A 19,906-nucleotide genomic window follows, 5' to 3' on the forward strand; every position below is an offset into this window, starting at 1 on the left:
TTATATCACAAGGATAGAATAGATCAAACTGTAGAGGGGTGGGGGTGGGGGTATGGGAGTTGTGCTATATGTTAAATAGGGAATTAAATCAAATAAGATAAACATTCTGCATGACAGAGAATGTGGAATCCTTATGGATAGAAATTCCATGTGTGAAGGGAAGGAATATAAAGGTAGGGTTATATTACTGTCCCCCCGGGACAAAATGAGCAAATAGATGAAGAAATGTTTTCAGAGATTAGGAAAGCTGAAGCAATGGGCAACACTATAATAATGGGTGATTTCAATTACACACTTACTGAGGAAATGGACATATAATCACTATTAATAGACACCTATGTACTATATGGAAAGACACTGCAAGGCCACCCACACCATCCACACACACATACAACCCAAGCATACAGAAAAAGAAAAAAAGTGGGGAAAGCCTCAGTTCAGCTTCATCTGGCAAAACACTCTACTTTGTAAAGAAAAACAAGGGTTGAATAAACTTGCACACATGTGGTGGAAAATCAAAAGGTGGAAAGGCAGGCATTGTAGCAGCCCTCAGAAAAACCACCTATATAACAAGGCACGCCAAAAACAAGAAAAGCCAATTTGTGTGGAAAATTCTACACCTAAGCACAAAGTTACCAACAACTTCCACAAGATTTCCAAAGCAGAAAAAGACAACCCCCCTCCCCACAAAAAACAAACAAAACAAAAACAACTAACTTAGCTGCAGACAAGGCTTTGTGTTTAGGTGCAGAATTTCAAACAAATTGGCTTTTCCTGTTTTTGGCGGGCCTTGTTATATAGGTGGTTTTTCTGAGGGCTGCTACAATGCCTGCCTTTCCACCTTTTGATTTTCCACGTGTGCAAGTTTATTCAACCCTTGTTTTTCTTTACAAAGTGGAGTTTTTTTGCCAGATGAAGTGAACTGATGCTTTTTCTTTTTCTGTATGCTTGGTTTGTGTGTGGGTGGCCTTGCAGTGGGGGCCTCAGGAACCCCCAAATATAGGACATAGGTGTCTATTGGTAGTGATTTCAATTACCCTAGCATTTACTGGTTAAATGTTACACCTGGGAGTGCTAGATGCCATAAATGACTGCTTCTTGGAGCAACTGGTCCAGGAAACAATAAGATGGGGTGCTATTTTAGATTTGGTCCTTAGTGGAATGCAAGATATATTACGGGAGTTAACTGTGTTGGGTCCGATGGGAAAACAGTGATCATAACGTGATCAAATTTGAGCTAATACCAGGAGTAATGTCGTAAAAGACTGTAGGGGCGTTTAATTTTCAATGGGGAAACCGTAATATGCAAAAGTGTGCTCCAATTGCAAAAAGAAATTGAAGCGTTATTCCAAATATGGAGGAACTCAGCAAGTGAGTCAGTAAGAGCTTTAAACTTAAAGCAGACCTGTACTGAGCTCGTAATACACCCAGAAAAGAAAAGATCTACTGGAGAACAACTGGTCCTGGGAAGCAATTCCTTGTAAAGACAGCTCTAAAGGAATGCTGGAAGATTCAGGCATAGGTAAAGCCAAAACAAAGTCTGAATGAAAATGTAAAGTTCAGTCTGAGTAAAAATAGGATGACAAGGATCATTGAGTAGATCCATAAGTAGTAAGTAACTCAGATGGATAGCCAATACCAGTACTTAGAGGCCTCATAGTCGAAATTACAGCGGCCCGGTACCAAGGGAATATATGCTAGCCTCAGCATGGTGTACCAAACTTCCTTCTGTAGGACTCATGTAGGCTTGTCCTGAAACATGCACCGGTATCAGTAAGCAAATATTCAGTACCATTGGTGCAGAAGGATGTCTTGATGCACATAGAAAGCTGAAGAAACAATGGTGTTGAGTGGTCTGCATCAAATAACAGAATGCTTAAGTATGCACTAGTACTAATGGCTGAGCAGGGGGTACCCTTGGTGCAGCAGGTTGACTTGGAGTGGATGATTTCAATAAGGACACATAGAGAGAAAAGTCAACCTATGATGCTGGCGAGACCTTCAGCACCTTGAAGTATGCACCAGTACTAAAGGCTCACAGTCAGTACCATCGGTGTAGCCGCCCAATAGCAAATATCCCCCTCCTAACCAAGTTATTAGAATCCATCATATCCACTCAACTTTCAGCCTACCTAGAAAGATTCTCTATCCTCCTACCCCACCAGTTTGGCTTCAGACCCAACTTCAGCACCGAATCCCTTCTGGCCTCACTAATCTCTAAGGTGCAACAACTCCATTCTCGCAACAAATTCGCTGTTCTCCTACAATTCAACCTCTCCGCAGCTTTTGACGTCGTCCATCACGATATCCTTATCTTCCAACTCTCCGAAATAGGCATAAGCTCCACAGTCCTAGATTGGTTCTCGAAATTCCTACGCTTCTGCTCCTACACCGTTAACTTAAACGGTACTTCATCCCCCCCCTGGAAACCAAAATGCGGAGTCCCGCAAGGCTCCCCCCTCTCTCCTATCCTTTTCAACATCTACATGTCCTCTCTGAAACTCCTTCATCTATCCCCCCTGGAAACTCTCTACACCTACGCCGATGACATCCTCATCCTCCTCGAGACCGACTCGAACCTCTCTAACCTCGCTGAGAACATATCCACTTGTATTATGAATCTCCAATCCTGGGCCCAATCTGTCCAAATGAAACTGAACGAGTCCAAAACAAAACTACTTTGGCTCGGCCCAACATTAAATCATTTACCCACCTCCATCCCATTACCTTCTGGACCCACTCTTCAGCTTGAGTTTTCAAGTAAAGTCCTAGGCATCGTCATAGACTCCTCTCTCTCCTTCAACGATCACCTCAACTCTTTGATAAAAAAATGTTTCTTTTGCCTTCATATGTTGAGAAAGGTGAGATCCCGCTTTCATCATTCTCACTTTACCGTCCTCGTTCAATCTACTATCCTCTCTAGACTGGATTACTGCAATTCCATCTATATAAGCCTTACTAAGAAAAACCTCCATAGACTTCAGCTTATTCAGAACGCCGCGGCTAAGCTTATTTTCACAAAAAGCAAGTTCAATCATGTCTCCCCACTCTTCTCCAAGCTTCACTGGCTCCCAGTATACTCCAGAGTCCTCTTTAAATGTGCCTGCTTAGCCTTCAAGATCCTACATGGCATCCTTCCTCCCGTTATCCCACTCTTTTGGAATTCCTCAAAACCACACTCCACCAGACCCTCCCAAAAACTGAAACTATCATTCCCCTCTATAAAAGGTATATCCCGCGCAGGAAAACTTGGAACATCTCTCCCCTTTAGAACCACAGAACTCTGGAACAACCTCTCATCCCCACTCAGAAACTCAAGCTCTAAGTCTAATAGATGCTGGCATTGTCATCTTGAAGCAGGGACATTAGATCATCTTTTATTCTATTGTCCATTCATATTAACATTTTGGAAATCAATTTGGCCACAAATCAATAGGATGTTAGAAAATCCTGTAGCCTTGACATACGATACAATTCTATTTGGTACTGCAATGAGATCTCAAAGTCAAATTTCATCAAATAACAACAAACTTTTATTTATAATGACACACAATTGGAAAAATTGTGACAGATTGAACTATAATTTTTGGTGGAACTCAGTTTGCCATATATATAAAATGGAACATACATTTGCAACACAAAAAGGATATATGGATAAATTCAAAAAGATTTGGGGACCATTAACAAAATATTGTAATAATTGAATTTCATTTTCCCATAATAAGAAAATAGTTAAAGAAGAAAGGGAGGGAGGGGATATGGGAGGGGGATTTATACTCTTTATTATAAATTATAAATAAAATATTATTAATAGATGGTATTCTTACATGAAAACAATGTAATAAAGGGAGGGGAAAAAGGTTAATAATTTAAAAAATAATTGATAAAATCATTACAATATATATGTTGTATAACTTTATAAGAAAAATAATTAGTTATGATATATAAAATCATAAGAAATATAAGATAAGAAATGTTATGTATAAAATACATTATAGAAATATCAAGTGTATTATTAAGATAATTGTATGAAAATTTATGACACTTGTTAAATGAAAAAAAATCAATAAAAAAACTTAAAAAAAAACAAAAAAAACCATCTCCTTCCAATCCTTCCGCAAACACTTGAAAACGTGGCTCTTTGCAAAAATCTAATCACCTCCCATTCTCCAGTATTCTGTCCCTCTCTTTCCTCTTAGTCCCTCTCCTTTATCCCTTATTGTAGTTCCTTTCCTCTTAACTCTGTAAACTGTGCCGAGCTCTGCGCTTGCGGAGATGGCGCGGTATACAAACTTAAGGTTTAGTTTAGTTTAGGTTTTCCCAGATGCACACCATGAATGCGAGACAACCTGCGAAGCTGGGGAGCAACAGCATTGATATGTGGTCTGCATCGATTGACTCACACTACAGACCTGAAGTATGCACCAGTACTATAGACTCAACAGGTTGTCTCGGTATGGGAGACATCAATGAGTATGTACACTGTGAAGTAAGAGAGAACCTGCGAAGCTAGGGAGCGGTGTTTGGTCTGCATCAACTGCAATGCTTGTTGGGAAGCAGGTGGCCTCTTAACTGGCTTCCCCAATGCAGGAATGTCCTGCAATGCCAATGTGTGGAAGAAATTATTTTAAAGTAGTAAATTAAAGGAGGAGTTACAGAAAAAAAGCTTCCAACCTTTGAAAAATGCCAGCAACAAAACACCGTAATTACCGCTGCACAAGCCATCGCCATAGACGGAAGAGGCCTTTGACGGAAAAGGGTTTTCTTATTAGAGAAAACTCATCAAAAATAAAATAGAATTACTAAACTTGAAAGAAACCCAGAATAGAAAATAAGATGCGAAGCGGGAAGGCAACAAAAACTGTAAGGAGTTCAGTGAAAAAACTTCTTAACGCCACAGAAAATGAAGAACTGAGGGGCACGAGCTGGAGTCGGGCGGAAAGGCACTTGCGCGGTATGGGCAGCTGCAAAGTTTATCAACTTAAAATGACAGTTCACTTGTCAAACTGACTGTACCGGGCTCCATGGATGTCACCCATATGTGAGAATATGCTGCCTGCTTGTCCTAGGATAAGCTTTGGGATCTGTTTCTGGAAAAAGGCACATGGGCCTGTTTAGTAAAATCACATCCCTGGCAAAAGGTAGGTGCAGAAAATGGAGGCCAGGGTTTTCAAGGCCTACATTTCTTGTGCCTACCTTTGACGTGGATCACACCTTAAGAGGTACCTAATGCTACTTCTTGCATTAGGCACTGAAAAGCGCCTTGAAAATCAGTTTCAAATGTAGTTTAAATAGCATTTTTCACTTAGTTTAGGTGCCAGTAGGCACCGTTTATAAAATATAGACCATATTATCTACTACTACTGTACTCCTAATATTGCACTTTAAAACTACAGACTCGAAAATATTAGCTCTTCCCTTAGTCTGTAATCACCATTCAGGAAAACAAACCATCAGCCAAAAATATTGTGATTGTGGCTTACCTTTTTTGAATGCTAGAACAAAGCTCCTGAGCGTATCCGAGTCAAACTCATCGGGTTCCATGGCATACTTCTTACCACCAGCATCTAGGATAGCAACATTCACTTCCTCTCCACTATCGCCAAGTCCTAGGTCATTCAGCTCGGATGAGTAATCCTCCTCATTGGCAATGGCAAAGGTGTACTCGGGAAAGTCTTTGGCTACTTCTAGAACTTTACTTCGCCAGTACTGGGTAGCTGAAAGTTACCAAGTCACAAAAAGCTGTTACATGAATGATATGAGGCGGAAATCACACAGCAAAAGTGACAGGCAGAGAAGGGCAGAAGTTATTAACAGTAAATTTAATCTATTATTTTATACAGTGAGGGAACCCTCTCACATGTCAGTATAAAATTAGAAAGACATTCATATGTATGCACTCACTCACACTTTAACCCCCTCTAGATAATACTAAAACAAAAAAAACAAAAAACAAACCCTCCATACACAGGGCTATTTGGAATTGCTCAAATTTTGTTTTATCAAAATGAAATGAGGACATTGCCTTGGCTGAACAAAAAAGTCTACACATTTATTCCCAGATTCTATATATGGTGCTCAAAACTGTGCGAAAGTGCAGGCGGAAGAGCAAACGGCTAAAATGTAAAAAAAGTGAGATAAAAATTTTCAGATAACAGTGGAAAGGAAGAAGATGAAAAATGGAATTGCTAAACTAAAAGATGCTAGGAAATGATATGTGGACAGTGATGAAGAAAAAGCAAACGTGTTAAACAAATACTTCTGCTCTGTGTTCATGGAAGAAAAACCTGGAGAAGGACCGAGATTGTCTGGCAAAGTTACACTAGAAAATAGAGTAGATTCTGCACCGTTCACGGAGTGTTTATGAACAACTTGAAAAACTGAAGGTGGACAAAGTGATAGGACAAGAAGGGATCCATCCCAGGATACTGAGGGAGCTTGGAGAAGTTCTGGCGGGTCCTATTAAAGACTTGTTCAACAAATTTCTGGAGACGAGAGTGGTTCCTGGGGACCGGAGAAGAGTGGATGAGGTCCCTATTCACAAAAGTAGTCACAGGGATAAAGTGGGAAACTACAGGCCGGTAAACCTCAGTTTGGTTGTTGGAAAATAATGGAAGTGTTGCTGAAAAAAAGAATAGTGAACTTCCTGGAATCCAATGGGTTACAGGATCCGAGGCAACATGGCTTTACTAAAGGTAAATCATGCCAAATGAACCGATTGAATTTTTTGATTGGGTGACCAGAGAACTGGATCGAGGACATATGCTAGATGTAATTTACTGATTTCAGCAAAGCCTTTGACACAGTTCCTCGTAGGAGGCTCTTGAACAAACTTGAAGGGCTGAAGTTAGGACCCAAAGTGGAGAACTGGATTAGAAACGGGTTGACGGACAGACGCCAGAGGATAGTGGTTAATGGAAGTCGTGAGTAGTGGCGTCCCTCAGGGTTCGGTGCTGGGGCAGATCCGGTTCAATATGTTTGCGAGTGACATTGCTGAAGGGTTAGAAGGAAAAGTTTGCCTTTTTGCGGATGATACCAAGATTTGTAACAGAGTAGACACCAAGGAGGGAGTGGAAAACATGAAAAAGGATCTACAAAAGTTCTACAGAAGTTAGAGGAATGGTCTAAAATCTGGCAACTAAAATTCAATGCAAAGAAATGCAGAGTAATGCATTTGGGGATTAATAAATCGGAAGGTGCCATATATGCTGGGAGGAGAGAGGCTGATATGCACGGATGGGGAGAGGGACCTTGGGGTGATAAGTGTCCGAAGATCTAAAGGCGAAAAAGCAGTGCAACAAGATGATGGCTACTGCCAGAAGGATGCTGGGCTGTATAAAGAGGAGAAACCAGTAGAAGAACGAAGGTGTTGATGACCCTGCACTGGTCATTGGTGAGGCCCCACATGGAGTATTGTGTTTAGTTTTGGAGACCGTATCTGGCAAAGGACACAAAAAGGCTTGAAGCAGTCCAGAGGAGGGCGACGAAAATGATAGGGGAGATATGATTCAGACGTTCAAATATCTAAAAGTTATTAACAGACCAAAATCTTTTCCAGAGAAAGGAAAATGGTCAAACCAGAGAACATAATTTGAGGTTGAGGGGTAGGAGACTCAAGAGCAATGTAAGGAAATTCATCTTAATGGATAAGGTGGTGGATGCCTGGAATGCGCTCCCGAGAGAGGTGGTGTAGAGGAAAACGGTGACGGAGTTCAAAAAAGTGTGGGATGAACACAGAGGATCTAGAATCAGAAAATAAGAGTAAATATTGAAGAACTAAAGCCAGTACTGGGCAGACTTGCATGGTCTATGTCTGTATACAGCCATTTGGGGAAGGATGGGCTGGGGAGGGCTTCAATGGCTGGAAGGGTGTAGATGGACTGGAGTGAGCTTTGAAGGAGACTTCAGTAGTTGGAACCCAAGAACAGTACCTGGCAGAGCTTTAGATTCTTGCCCAGAAATAGCCAAGGAAAAGAAGAACCCCCCCCCCCCCCACACAAATTTTTTTGACTGAATTAGGTTGGGCAGATTAGATGGACCATTTGGGTCTTTATCTGCCATCATCTACTATGAGGCATGTGCCTAATTTCTGTGAGCAATCTAACTGAACAAATTAGCTCCAATAATTGGATGCTAATAACCAATTATTTCCACCAATTGTCAACAAATTAGAATTTATGCATGCACCTTGCTAGGTTCAATTCTATAACGATGCATGCATAAATTCTTATAGATGGATCTGAAAAAACAGGTGTGGCCATGGGCACTGTAAGAATTTGTGCACACTTACAGAATATGCCTGATCCATGTCTAATATAGGCGCAAGGATTTATAGGGATGTGTATGTGGCCTAGGAGAGCTGCTGCCTCAGCTCCCTGAGGTTGCTAGTTCAAGCCCAGCCTGCTCCTTGTGACTCTGGGCATGTCACTTAACTCACCATTGCCCCAGGTACAGTTAAATTGTGAGCCTGCCAGGACAGATAGGGAAAAATACCCAATTACTATTCTGTAACCTGTCTCGAAACTGACTGATAGTGTGGAATATAAATACCACAAATAAATTTAAAAAGGAAAAAATACCAGGTTTCATTTGGTGTAAATTCTCATGCCTAACAGGTGAGAATCCCACCACTAAGTGCTATTTTATAAACAGCACCCAATAGGCGCCTGAGCCAATCAGTGCCTTAGGCCCTTCCCCGTGGATCACATGATGCACTGAGGCAGGACCTAAGGCCCGCATTGTGTAAGAGGAGGCCAGAGGGACTGAGCACCCCTCCTGCTCCCAACTTAAAGGTACAGGGGGAGGGGCGTCCAGAGAGAGTGGGCATCCCTCCTGCCATTTGTTTCGGGTGGAGGGGGAAGGGAGAGGAGCTGATGGCAGGAAGGAGTGGGTATACCTCTTGCCATATTTTTCAGCATGGGGTGTTCGGCAGGCGGGAGATGTTCGGCTGGCTGGTAGGTGAGAGGGGGCTGAAGGCAGGAGGGACTGTGCATCCCTCTTGCCATATTTTTCAGCATGGTGGGTGGGTGCATCAGGGGGGGCGTGTTTGACAATCTGCTTGTTTTTTATTCTTTTTTTTTATGGGGCTAACATTTTGCGTGTGTAATACACGCAAAATATCTATGCCGTGGAAAATGGGCAAACCTGTCCAAAAACCAGCAGGTCTACGGCAGTTGGGTTTTAGGATAGTAAAACCCAATGCAAAATAGCAAAACAAATGTTATTGAATCAATCGCTTGGCTATTGTGCATGGGGTTTTCTCATTTGCATGGGTTGGATCAAATTGAAAAATGGAGAAAAACACACGGTGGGCCGTTTAGAGAATTGGGTGGATAGCAATGATAGTCGCTAAACTTGTAAAAACAGGTTTAGCGACTATCACTGACTTTAGTGAATCGGGGCCCAAGTCTTTTCATACCCAAAAGAAAAATCACATAGGATATCAACTTTGTCAGACATGTGAAGCTGCTCCAGGTTTTCTTACCGACTTTGTAATCAAAGCTGAAATCTACGGTGTAATAGACAACCACCAGGGGCCGCTTAGTGTACCTCTTCGCATCATTGGATATCTTACGATGACCAACTAAAGGAAGCATGCATTTTGTCACGTGCTCCTTCAAGTCTGAATCTGTAGTGGAATCCTATAACAAAAATTGCAAATTCATCTTTTACTGCAAAGTTCTGGCCTTAGTTGTAGTGGCTCACCTCTTTGTAACTGCAAATCCATTTGGGGGGGAGGGGGGAAAAGAAAAATTCAAGCACTCCTGATCCCGAAGGCAGCTCCTTACCTTGAAAGTCAAAAGGTGCTTCTTTGGTTCATATTTTGATTGGAACTTTTCAGGATGCATGACCACCAGCTGTCCTGGAGTCACACTTAAAAATTTTGTAATTTCACTGCTGAAGGTGTGGTGAAATTTATAGTCTTCTCTTAAGTTGTTGGCTGTTAAGATAAAAAAAACCATAACTTTGTAAGCCAGATTGGTAATGGGATTAGGTTTTCAGTGATTCACAAGTTGTATTCTTGGACACTATAAAATTTACACAGAGGAGAGGTATCAACTAATCCACCAGAAAAAAATATGGAATGCTGCCAAAGATTAAACAGGTGATTTTTTTTTTTTGGTTTAAGAACATTTATCATTTATGAACACTTGTCAAACACTGTAAGCATTTACCATCATAATTGAAATCATACAGGTTTGAACTGTTGGAGACTTCAGGGATTCTCGGCAGGCAGCATGTGAGAGTTGCTGCTGATACCGTGACCCGAAGACGCAAACCTTAGAGTACAGGGGAAGAGAAGGAAAGTTGGTGGCACAGGAGAGGTGTTGGACGAGAGCGAGAGAGCGTGTGAGCGAGCGCACGCGAGAGAGAGAGTGAGACAACAGAGGTGCAAGGGGAGAAGGAGTGAGATGCTGGACCTGAGGGAAGAGTGGGAGAAAGCAGCAGGGAAGAGATAGGGAGATGTCAGGCTACAAGGGTGCAGAGGAGATGCTGGGCTATTAAGGTGGAAGGAAGATGCTGAGAATGGTAGAACCCTGAGGGGGAGGAGAGGGTGGCAAGGAAATGGATAAGAGGTTAGATATAACAGAGGAATGAAATATGGTATTGGAGGTACATTGGAGATGAAAGGGAATAGAGGATTGAGGAAGGAATGAGATGGGGAATGGGAGAGAAGAGAAATTTGATAGATAGCTGAAAAGTAAAAGAGGAGAAGGGCAAGACAGAGGCAGAAAAGAGCTAAAAAGGAATGATCAATATGTCTGAGACAAGTGTAGTGAGGGAAAAGACAGGAGAGAGTAGAAAAGACAAATGGATAGCAGCCACTTGGAAGAATTAGCAGACAGGAAAGCAGAAAAGAAAAAAACTGGAACCAACATGATGGAAAAATAAAACATCCAGACAATGAAGTTAAAAGAAAACATTTTAACTGTTTTAAATGGAATATGGATAATTTGCAAAACTAATTTAAATTTTAGCAAATAAACTTGCAGAATTTTCTAATTTTGAGCACAGAATTCTGCCAGGAATAAACAGAGATAGAAAAGAGTGAGTGAGAAATCTTGCATATGATGGAGGGGAGGGAGATGTGCATGAATAAGAGAGAGAAATGATGCATATGTGGGGGGAAGAGAGATGAAACAAAGAGGCAGAAAGGGGTTAAGGAGAAATGTTGGACACAGGGTGGAGGGCAGGGAGAGATGGTGCATAGGGAGAGAGAAAGAAATGTTGCAAATGATAATGGAGGGGAGGAAGGGAGAGATGCTCCATGTAGGAGAATAGAAAGGTTTTACTCAGGGCCAAGGCAGGGAGAACAAGAGAGAAGGAGATGGTAGACAGTGGGAAATGTTGGATATGGCAGTGGAAAGGAAGTTACAGAGACGAAAGATGAATGGTGAGCATGGGGAAAGGAGAAAACGTCAAATGGACAGGATCCCCTGGTGAGTAAATTAACGGAAGACAAACAGAAACCAGAGACTGGGACCAACATGATTTTAATAGTAAATATGACCAGAAAACAAAAGGTGGAAAAATAAATGTTATTTTCTATTTTGTGATTACAATATGTCAGATTTGAAATGTGTATCCTGCCAGAGCTGGTGTTAGGAACTAAGAGGAAAAGTCTTTTGTTTTGTTTACACCACAGCACTGGCATGGGCTTGAAGAGGACAAAGGCGGATAGGGTGGGTGAAGAGGCTATTAAAAACCCCCCACTAAGCCATTAACCCCCCTCCCCGGGTATGGGGTCCATTGACTAATTTTATTTATTGATTCTAATTGAATGGTGTTTCCCTATACTTCTAGTTATAATTTACACAATCGGGGAGGGAGAGAGACAGTATATTGGGATTGTTGTCTGAAAATTATGGAAGTAATACTGTTTGATTTTCTTGATTACATTGAAATGGGGGGGGGGGAGGTGAAAAAGCACAGTTACTTACCGTAACAGGTGTTATCCAGGGACAGCAGGCAGCTATTCACACATATGGGTGACATCATCAACGAAGCCCGAATGTGGACGCCTCACAAGCAGACTTGCTTGAAGAAACTCGAAGTTTCGAGTCGCCCGCACCGCGCATGCACGAGTGCCTTCCCGCCCAGCACAGGATGCGTCTCCTCAGTTCAGATAGCTAGCAGAGAAGCCAACCAGGGGAAGTGGGTGGGTTGTGAGAATAGCTTCCTGCTGTCCCTGGATAACACCTGTTACGGTAAATAACTGTGCTTTATCCCAGGACAAGCAGGGAGGTATTCTCACATATGGGTGACCTCCAAGCTAACCAGAATGGAATGGTGGGAGTGTTGGCAATTTAGGAGAATAAATTTTGTAATACTGTTTGACCAAACTGTCCATCCCGTCTGGAGAAAGTATCCAGACAATAGTGAGAAGTGAAAGTATGAACTGAGGACCAAGTAGCAGCTCTACAAATTTCCTCAATAGGTGTAGATCTGAGAAAAGCTACTGAAGCTGCCATTGCTCTGACTTATGGGCTGTGACTTAATGTGAAGGTGTAATCCAGCCTGGGCATAGCAGAATGAGAAACAAGCCGCTTAGAAATGGTACGCTTAGAAATAGGATGTCCCAACTTATTTGGATCGGAGACAAAAAGTTGAGAAGCAGTTCTATGTGGTTTGGGGCGTTCCAAGTAGAAGGCCAAAGCACGTTTACAGTCCAGAGTATGAAGAGCTGATTCTCCAGGGTGAGAATGAGGCTTTGGAAAAAAAACACTGGATTGGTTGAGATGAAATTCTGAGACCACTTTAGGTCGGAATTTCGCATGAGTACGAAGAACCACCTTGTCATGATGGAACACAGTGAATGGTGGGTCAGTAACTAAAGACTGCAGCTCACTGGCTCGTCAAGAAGAAGTGAGGGCAATGAGAAACACAACTTTCCAAGTGAAATACTTCAGATGAGCCTTATCAATTGGTTCAAATGAAAACTTCATGAGTTGAGTAAGGACAACATTGAGGTCCCAAACCACAGGAGGCGGTTTGAGAGGAGGTTTGACATTGAAAAGTCCTTTCATGAATCTGGAAACCACTGGATGAGCAGAGAAGGGTTTCCCTTCAATAGGCTGATGAAAAGCCGCAACTGCACTGAGATGGACTCATATAGATGTAGACTTGAGGCCAGAATTGGATAAGTGCAAAAGATAGTTCAAAAAGAAGATAATGAGGAATGCTGAGGCTCCTTATGATGAGAAAAACACCATGTAGAAAATCTAGTCCATTTTTGGTGATAGCATTGTCTAGTTGTAAGCTTTCTAAAATGTCTCTTACAGATTGAGAAAACTGAAGAGGGGTTATGTTGATAAGTACCAGGCTGTCAGGTGTAGAGACTGCAGGTTGGGATGAAGGAGAGATCCTTGACTCTGTGTAAGCAGAGAAGTAAAAACTGAGAGAAGGAAAAACTGGTAGAAGGTATGGCTCCCTGCTGCTGAGTTGAAGTAGAAGGGAGTACCATGGTTGTCTCGGCCACCGAGGAGCGATTAGAATTATGGTGGTATGATCGTTCTTCAATTTGACCAGAGTCTTGAGAATGAGAGGGAATGGAGGAAATGCGTAGAGGAAAAGATTCATCCATTCCAGAAGAAAAGCATCTGCCTTGAGGTGGTGAGGAGAGTATATCCTGGAGCAGAACTGAGGCAGTTTGTAGTTGTGGGAAGCTGCAAAGAGGTCGATCTGTGGTGCTCCCCACTGTGAAAAAAATGTGACGAAGAGGCGAGGAATGGAAAGTTCACTCGTGAGGTTGCAGTAGACGACTCAAGTTGACTGCCAAGCAATTCTTTGCCCCTTGAATGTAGACAGCTTTGAGGAAGGTGTTGTGGCGGATTGCCCAGTCCCAAACCTTCAGAGCTTCTTGACAAAGGCAGGCAGACCCTGTCCCTCCTTGTTTGTTGACATAATACATGGCGACTTGGTTGTCCGTCCAAACGAGGACTACTGTGTTGTGAAGTAGATGTTGAAAAGCATGGCGAGCTTTGAGGATCGCTCTGAATTCCAACTGATTGATATGACACTGACGATCCGTACTGGTCCAGAGGCCTTGAGTACGGAGAACATCAAGATGAGCACCCCAAGCATAGGTTGAAGACTGTCGTGCGGACCTTCTGATGAGGGGGGGTTTGAAAAAGCAAGCCTCTGGAAAGATTGGAAGAGAGCATCCACCAACGGAGAAACTTCTTCAAGGAAAGAGTGACTGAAATGTGTCAAGAAGGAGGGTCGCAAACTTGTGTCCACTGAGGAATTCTGAGGTGAAGTCTGGCAAAATGAGTCACGTGTACTGTGTAGGCCATGTGACCCAGAAGTACCATCATGTGTCTCGCTGAGATGTGACAAAGTTGAAGAAGAGCTTCCAGATGTTGTTGTGGAAGGAATGCTCTGAGTTGGACAGTGTCCAGAACAGCTCCAATGAATTGTAGATTCTGAGAGGGCTGAAGTTGAGATTTGGGAAAGTTGATTTCGAATCCCAAACTTTGTAGGAATCAGGTAGTCCGTTGGGTCGCTACAATAACCCCTTGAAATGTGGAATCTGATGAGCCAGTCGTCGAGGTAAGGAAATACCTGAAGACCATGATTCCTTAGAGCTGCTGCTACCACTACCAGGCACTTGGTGAACACTCTGGGAGACGAGGCCAGGCCGAAGGGTAGTACTCTGTATTGATAGTGCAGATTCCCCACCCGAAATCCGAGGTATTGACGGGAGGCCGGATGAATGGGAATATGAGTGTAGGCCTCCTTGAGATCCAGAGAGCATAACCAATCATTCTGCTCGAGAAAGGGATAAAGGGATGCCAGGGACAACGTTCGAAACTTTTCTTTGACTAGAAATTTGTTAAGAGCCCTGAGATCCAGAAGGGGTCACAGGATCGCCCGTCTTCTTCGGAACAAGGAAGTAACGGGAGTAAAACCCCCTGTTCTGCTGTTCCCAAGGGAACTGGTTCGATGGCATGGAGATAAAGTAGAGCTTGAGCTTCCTGAAGAAGAAGGGCGGTCTGGGATGGATTGGAAGGATACTCTCTTGGAGGAAGCTCTGGTGAAACTTGAGTGAAATGAAGAGAGTATCCTTCCCTGATGATGGTAAGCACCCAGAGGTCGGATGTAATTATCATCCATCATTGTAAAAATGATGGAGACAACCTCCTATAGGGGGAAAAAGAGACAGAGACAGAACGGTGGAGGTTATGCTCTGTTGTAAACAGTCAAAAAGGCTGAGAAGCCTTAGGTGCAGCAGAAGGTTGGGGTTTCTGTTGCTTCTGAGGTTGTTGTTTTTTCAGAGGAGGGCGAGTATAAGGAGCTGGCTTTGGAACAAAATGCCTTTGATAGGTAAAGCAGGGCGTGCAGGCTTGGCAGGAGCTGGCTTTGGTTTAGGTCTGACTATAGAAGCAAATGATTTTTCATGGTCAGATAATTTCTTGGTGGCTGCCTTGATGGATTCAACAAAGAAGTCGTTGCCTTGACAAGGAATGTTAGCTAAGTGGTCTTGAAGGTTAGAGTCCATGTCAATGGTAAGAAGCCAGGCAAGACGACGCATATCTACAGAGCAAGCAGCCGCTCGGGCAGATAACTCGAAGGCATCATAAGACGATTGGAGGAGATGCAGACGTAAATAAGAGAAAGAATCAATGACTTCTTGAAACGCAAAATGCATTTGGTTATCCAAATAAGCCAAAAACTTTGGTAGAAGAGAAAGAAGAAATTCAAAATAAGTGATGAAATAAAAATTATAATTGAGGACTTGAGAGGACATCATAGCATTCTGGTAGATGCGAAGTCCAAATTTGTCCATAGTTTTCCCCGCCCTTCCAGGAGGAACTGTGGCATAGACCTTGGAAGGATGGGATCTCTTCAAGGAGGATTCAACAAGCAGGGATTGATGAGATAACTGAGTTGTCAAACCCTTTGCGATGTACAGTTTTATACCTCGAGTCCAATTTTCCTGGAACTGCTGGTATAGAAAAAGGTGTCTCCATGCATCGAGCAAAAGTCTGATTCAAAAGCTTATGAAGTGGAAGCTTAAGACACTCTGCTGAAGGTTGAGGATGATGCATGACTTCTAGATACTCCTTAGAATATTTGGAGCCAGTATCCAATTGAACATCCAAGTCTACAGCCATCTGTTGCAGGAAAGATGAGAAAGATAGCTGATCTGCCAATGCTTTGCCTCGAGAAGGACTCGAGGACGTCGAGGCAGCCTGTGTCGAAGAAGCTTCGGCATGGAAAAAGGCATCAAAAGGAACCTGGTGACTTGGACGAGGCAATCGAGACCGGAACATCCTCGCGGTCCGGCATCGGAGACCTCGAATGAGGAGTCGGTGGTCTGGTCGAGGTTGGAGCAGATTGAGGCTTCGAGGAAGATGGTCTATCCTGAGAAGAAGAACGATGTCTCAGTGAAGGCCTCGAATGGTGGTGAGAACTGTGTCTGGAACCAGATCTCGAGGATCGAGATTTCGCCTCGGAGACGTAAGCAGCTGATGCCGATGTATGAATAGGGCTAGAGGCTGTAGATTGAAGCTCCAGAGGCTTGGTGGAGGAACCTTGATGCACTCTCAAAGACTTTGCTCCTTGTTTAGAGTGTGAGGATTCTTGTCGAGGCACTCGCAAAGAATCTGCTCCTTGCTTTTTGTGCTTGGATGGCAGACCAGACACTCGCAAAGACTCTGCTCCCTGCAAAGAGTATGGAAGATCAGACTGGGGCAAAGGAAGTGGCTCGACCTCGCGGGAGTCTGCTGAATGCCCAGGCTGGATAAGAGGAAGCAGTTCAGGTCCCAAGTTAGTAAGGAACTGAATAAACTGCTTCTCTAACATGGTCTGGAAAGAAGCTGGCAAGGATGGATCCGCGTCTGAAACCAGACCACCTACTTTGGCTGGAGGTTCCTTCGAGATAGTGCGAGTGTATTTCGACTTAGAAGTCTTGGACACTTTTAATCACCACTGGTGGAACCGACTGCTGAGCTATCTGACCTGAGGAAACAGGGGAAGATACAGCAGATGACGTCTAAGCAAGAGCCGCTGCAAATGACGAGGGTCTGATGAGGCTCGAGGTGGAAGCAGGAGGTGAGAAGGAGCCTCTATGGAAGTCGGCCTTTATTTTTTCTATGTCCCGGCCTCTTACCGGGTTCAAAAAGTGTAGCCAGTGCACCAAGGCCATCTCAATAACCGATCCTCATAGTCTGTGTATTGCTTGCCTGGATCCTGAACATTGCCCCGACGCCTGTTCGCGCTGTGCTACCCTTCAACCTCGAGCCCTTCGCAGACACCGTGCCAAGCTTCTTCAACTTTTTGGCACCATGGAACTATATGCTGAGAGGTTCTTGACCTCGGTTTTGGGGACGGCCTCGACTTCAAGACCTCGACACCTCCATCTGCCTCCACCAAGGTCTCGACCTCGACACCTCTGGTCTCGAAGGCCTCGTCAGCAGTTCCTCAGAAGTCTTCTTCGGTGGGTAAGTCTCCTGTCTCTCCTTCAGGTACCACTCCTAAGAAGCCTTCAGAGTCTCAGACATATCAGGCCGTGTCTGCGGTCCTGCCAGCCTCTTCGAGACCTCCAGCTAAGTTTGTCTCCAAGCATCAGGAATACCGTATTTTCGCGGATATAACGCGCGCGTTATACGTGATTTTACGTACCGCGCATACCCCTCGCGCGTTATATGCCTGAGCGCGGTATACAAAAGTTTTTAAACATAGTTCCCACCCCGCCCGATTCACCCCCCCAGCAGGACCGCTCGCACCCCCACCCCGAACGACCGCTCGCACGCGCTCCCACCCGCACCCGCATCCACGATCGGAGCAAGAGGGAGCCCAAGCCCTCTTGCCCGGCCGACTCCCCGACGTCCGATACATCCCCCCCCCCCGGCAGGACCACTCGCACCCTCACCCCGAAGGACCGCCGACTCCCCAACAATATCGGGCCAGGAGGGAGCCCAAACCCTCCTGGCCACGGCGACCCCCTAACCCCACCCCGCACTACTTTACGGGCAGGAGGGATCCCAGGCCCTCCTGCCCTCGACGCAAACCCCCCTCCCTCCAACGACCGCCCCCCCCCAAGAACCTCCGCCCGTCCCCCAGCCGACCCGCGACCCCCCTGGCCGACCCCCACGACACCCCCACCCCCCTTCCCCGTACCTTTGGAAGTTGGCCGGACAGACGGGAGCCAAACCCGCCTGTCCGGCAGGCAGCCAACGAAGGAATGAGGCCGGATTGGCCCATCCGTCCTAAAGCTCCGCCTACTGGTGGGGCCTAAGGCGCGTGGGCCAATCAGAATAGGCCCTGGAGCCTTAGGTCCCACCTGGGGGCGCGGCCTGAGGCACATGGGCCAAACCCGACCATGTGTCTCAGGCCGCGCCCCCAGGTGGGACCTAAGGCTCCAGGGCCTATTCTGATTGGCCCACGCGCCTTAGGCCCCACCAGTAGGCGGAGCTTTAGGACGGATGGGCCAATCCGGCCTCATTCCTTCGTTGGCTGCCTGCCGGACAGGCGGGTTTGGCTCCCGTCTGTCCGGCCAACTTCCAAAGGTACGGGGAAGGGGGGTGGGGGGGTCGTGGGGGTCGGCCAGGGGGGTCGCGGGTCGGCTGGGGGGGAGGGGGGTTTGCGTCGAGGGCAGGAGGGCCTGGGATCCCTCCTGCCCGTAATGTAGTGCGGGGTGGGGTTAGGGGGTCGCCGTGGCCAGGAGGGTTTGGGCTCCCTTCTGGCCCAACTACACAAAGGTACGGGGAAGGCGGGTGGGGGTGTCGTGGGGGTCGGCCAGGGGGGTCGTGGGTCGGCTGGGGGACGGGCGGAGGTTCTTGGGGGGGGGCGGTCGTTGGGGGGAGGGGGTTTGCGTCGAGGGCAGGAGGGCCTGGGATCCCTCCTGCCCGTAATGTAGTGCGGGGTGGGGTTAGGGGGTCGCCGTGGCCAAGAGGGTTTGGGCTCCCTCCTGGCCCGATATTGTTGGGGAGTCGGCGGTCCTTCGGGGTGAGGGTGCGAGTGGTCCTGCCGGGGGGGGGGCATCAGGCTTTCAGGATGGGGACAGACCTTCAAGGGGGGACAGGACTTCAAGGGAGGACAGTGCACGGAAGTCAGGGGGGTGAACGGAGAGTCGGGACAGCGCACGGAAAGTCAGGGCGGGCGAAAGGAGAGTCGGGCAGCATGCGCGTTATATGCCTGAGCGCGGTATAGAAAAGTTTTTGTACATATCATCGTGATTTCTGCGCGCTATACCCCTGTGCGCGTTTTACAATGGTGCGCGTTATATCCGCGAAAATACGGTACTCATTCTCAAGGTCGCCCTCCTTGGAGCGCACTGCTGCACCTTCAAGACCTGATCCTTTTGTCTCGGTGCCCATGTTCGAGGACATGTTAAAAGCACTCAGATTTCCTCGGTTGTGGCTCAGCTCCTCCCAGCCTCGACCCTGCTTCCTATGAGCCAGCCTGAGCGGCAGTCTGAGACCCCTGTGGAAGCTCTTCGAGGAAAGCCTCAGAAGTCTCGACGTTTCTCGTCCAGCGACTCTTCGCCTACTTCTCGGACACAGTCTCCTCAGCCTTGATCGAGGCATCGCTAGAGGCATCTCACTTCCAAGCTTACTCGGGAGACTTTTCTACAGCAGAAACCCTCTCCTCATCCAGATACAGAGTCTTCTATGCCTCGTTTATCAAAGGCTACAGAGACTTCTACTAAATCTAAACATAAGTCTCGCAAGGCTATTACACCAGCTGCTTCTCCTCACAGTCCTTCGAGGTCGAAGACTCCTCCATCGAGACCGACTCCGAGGGAGTCTTCTCCTCCTGCCTCGACCCACTCTGTTCCTCGAACCCCGGGAACTTCACTATCGAGGTCTTTGAAGCGCAAGCACTCTCTAACTCCTCCTATTGCGGGTAGTGGAGCTTCTTCAATCATTGTGCGCCTGGATTCTGAGCCTCCTTCTCA

The 19,906-nt window shown here is 45.6% G+C and overlaps 1 protein-coding gene across 2 annotated transcripts in view; it reads right to left on the bottom strand.

Moving 5' to 3' along the window:
* PDIA4 (protein disulfide isomerase family A member 4) overlaps positions 1 to 19,906 on the bottom strand; it is an 84,173-nt gene that overhangs the window by 14,185 nt on the left and 50,082 nt on the right. For both annotated transcript variants that reach the window (XM_033930186.1, XM_033930187.1), the window contains 3 exons: positions 9,789 to 9,940; positions 9,485 to 9,641; positions 5,484 to 5,717 (listed from right to left, as the gene is read on the bottom strand). In XM_033930186.1, coding sequence (XP_033786077.1) covers positions 5,484 to 5,717; positions 9,485 to 9,641; positions 9,789 to 9,940 — 543 coding nt within the window. The remainder of the gene's footprint in view (positions 1 to 5,483; positions 5,718 to 9,484; positions 9,642 to 9,788; positions 9,941 to 19,906) is intronic.

Source organism: Geotrypetes seraphini, chromosome 2, assembly GCF_902459505.1.
Source record: "Geotrypetes seraphini chromosome 2, aGeoSer1.1, whole genome shotgun sequence".
Taxonomy (NCBI): domain Eukaryota; kingdom Metazoa; phylum Chordata; class Amphibia; order Gymnophiona; family Dermophiidae; genus Geotrypetes; species Geotrypetes seraphini.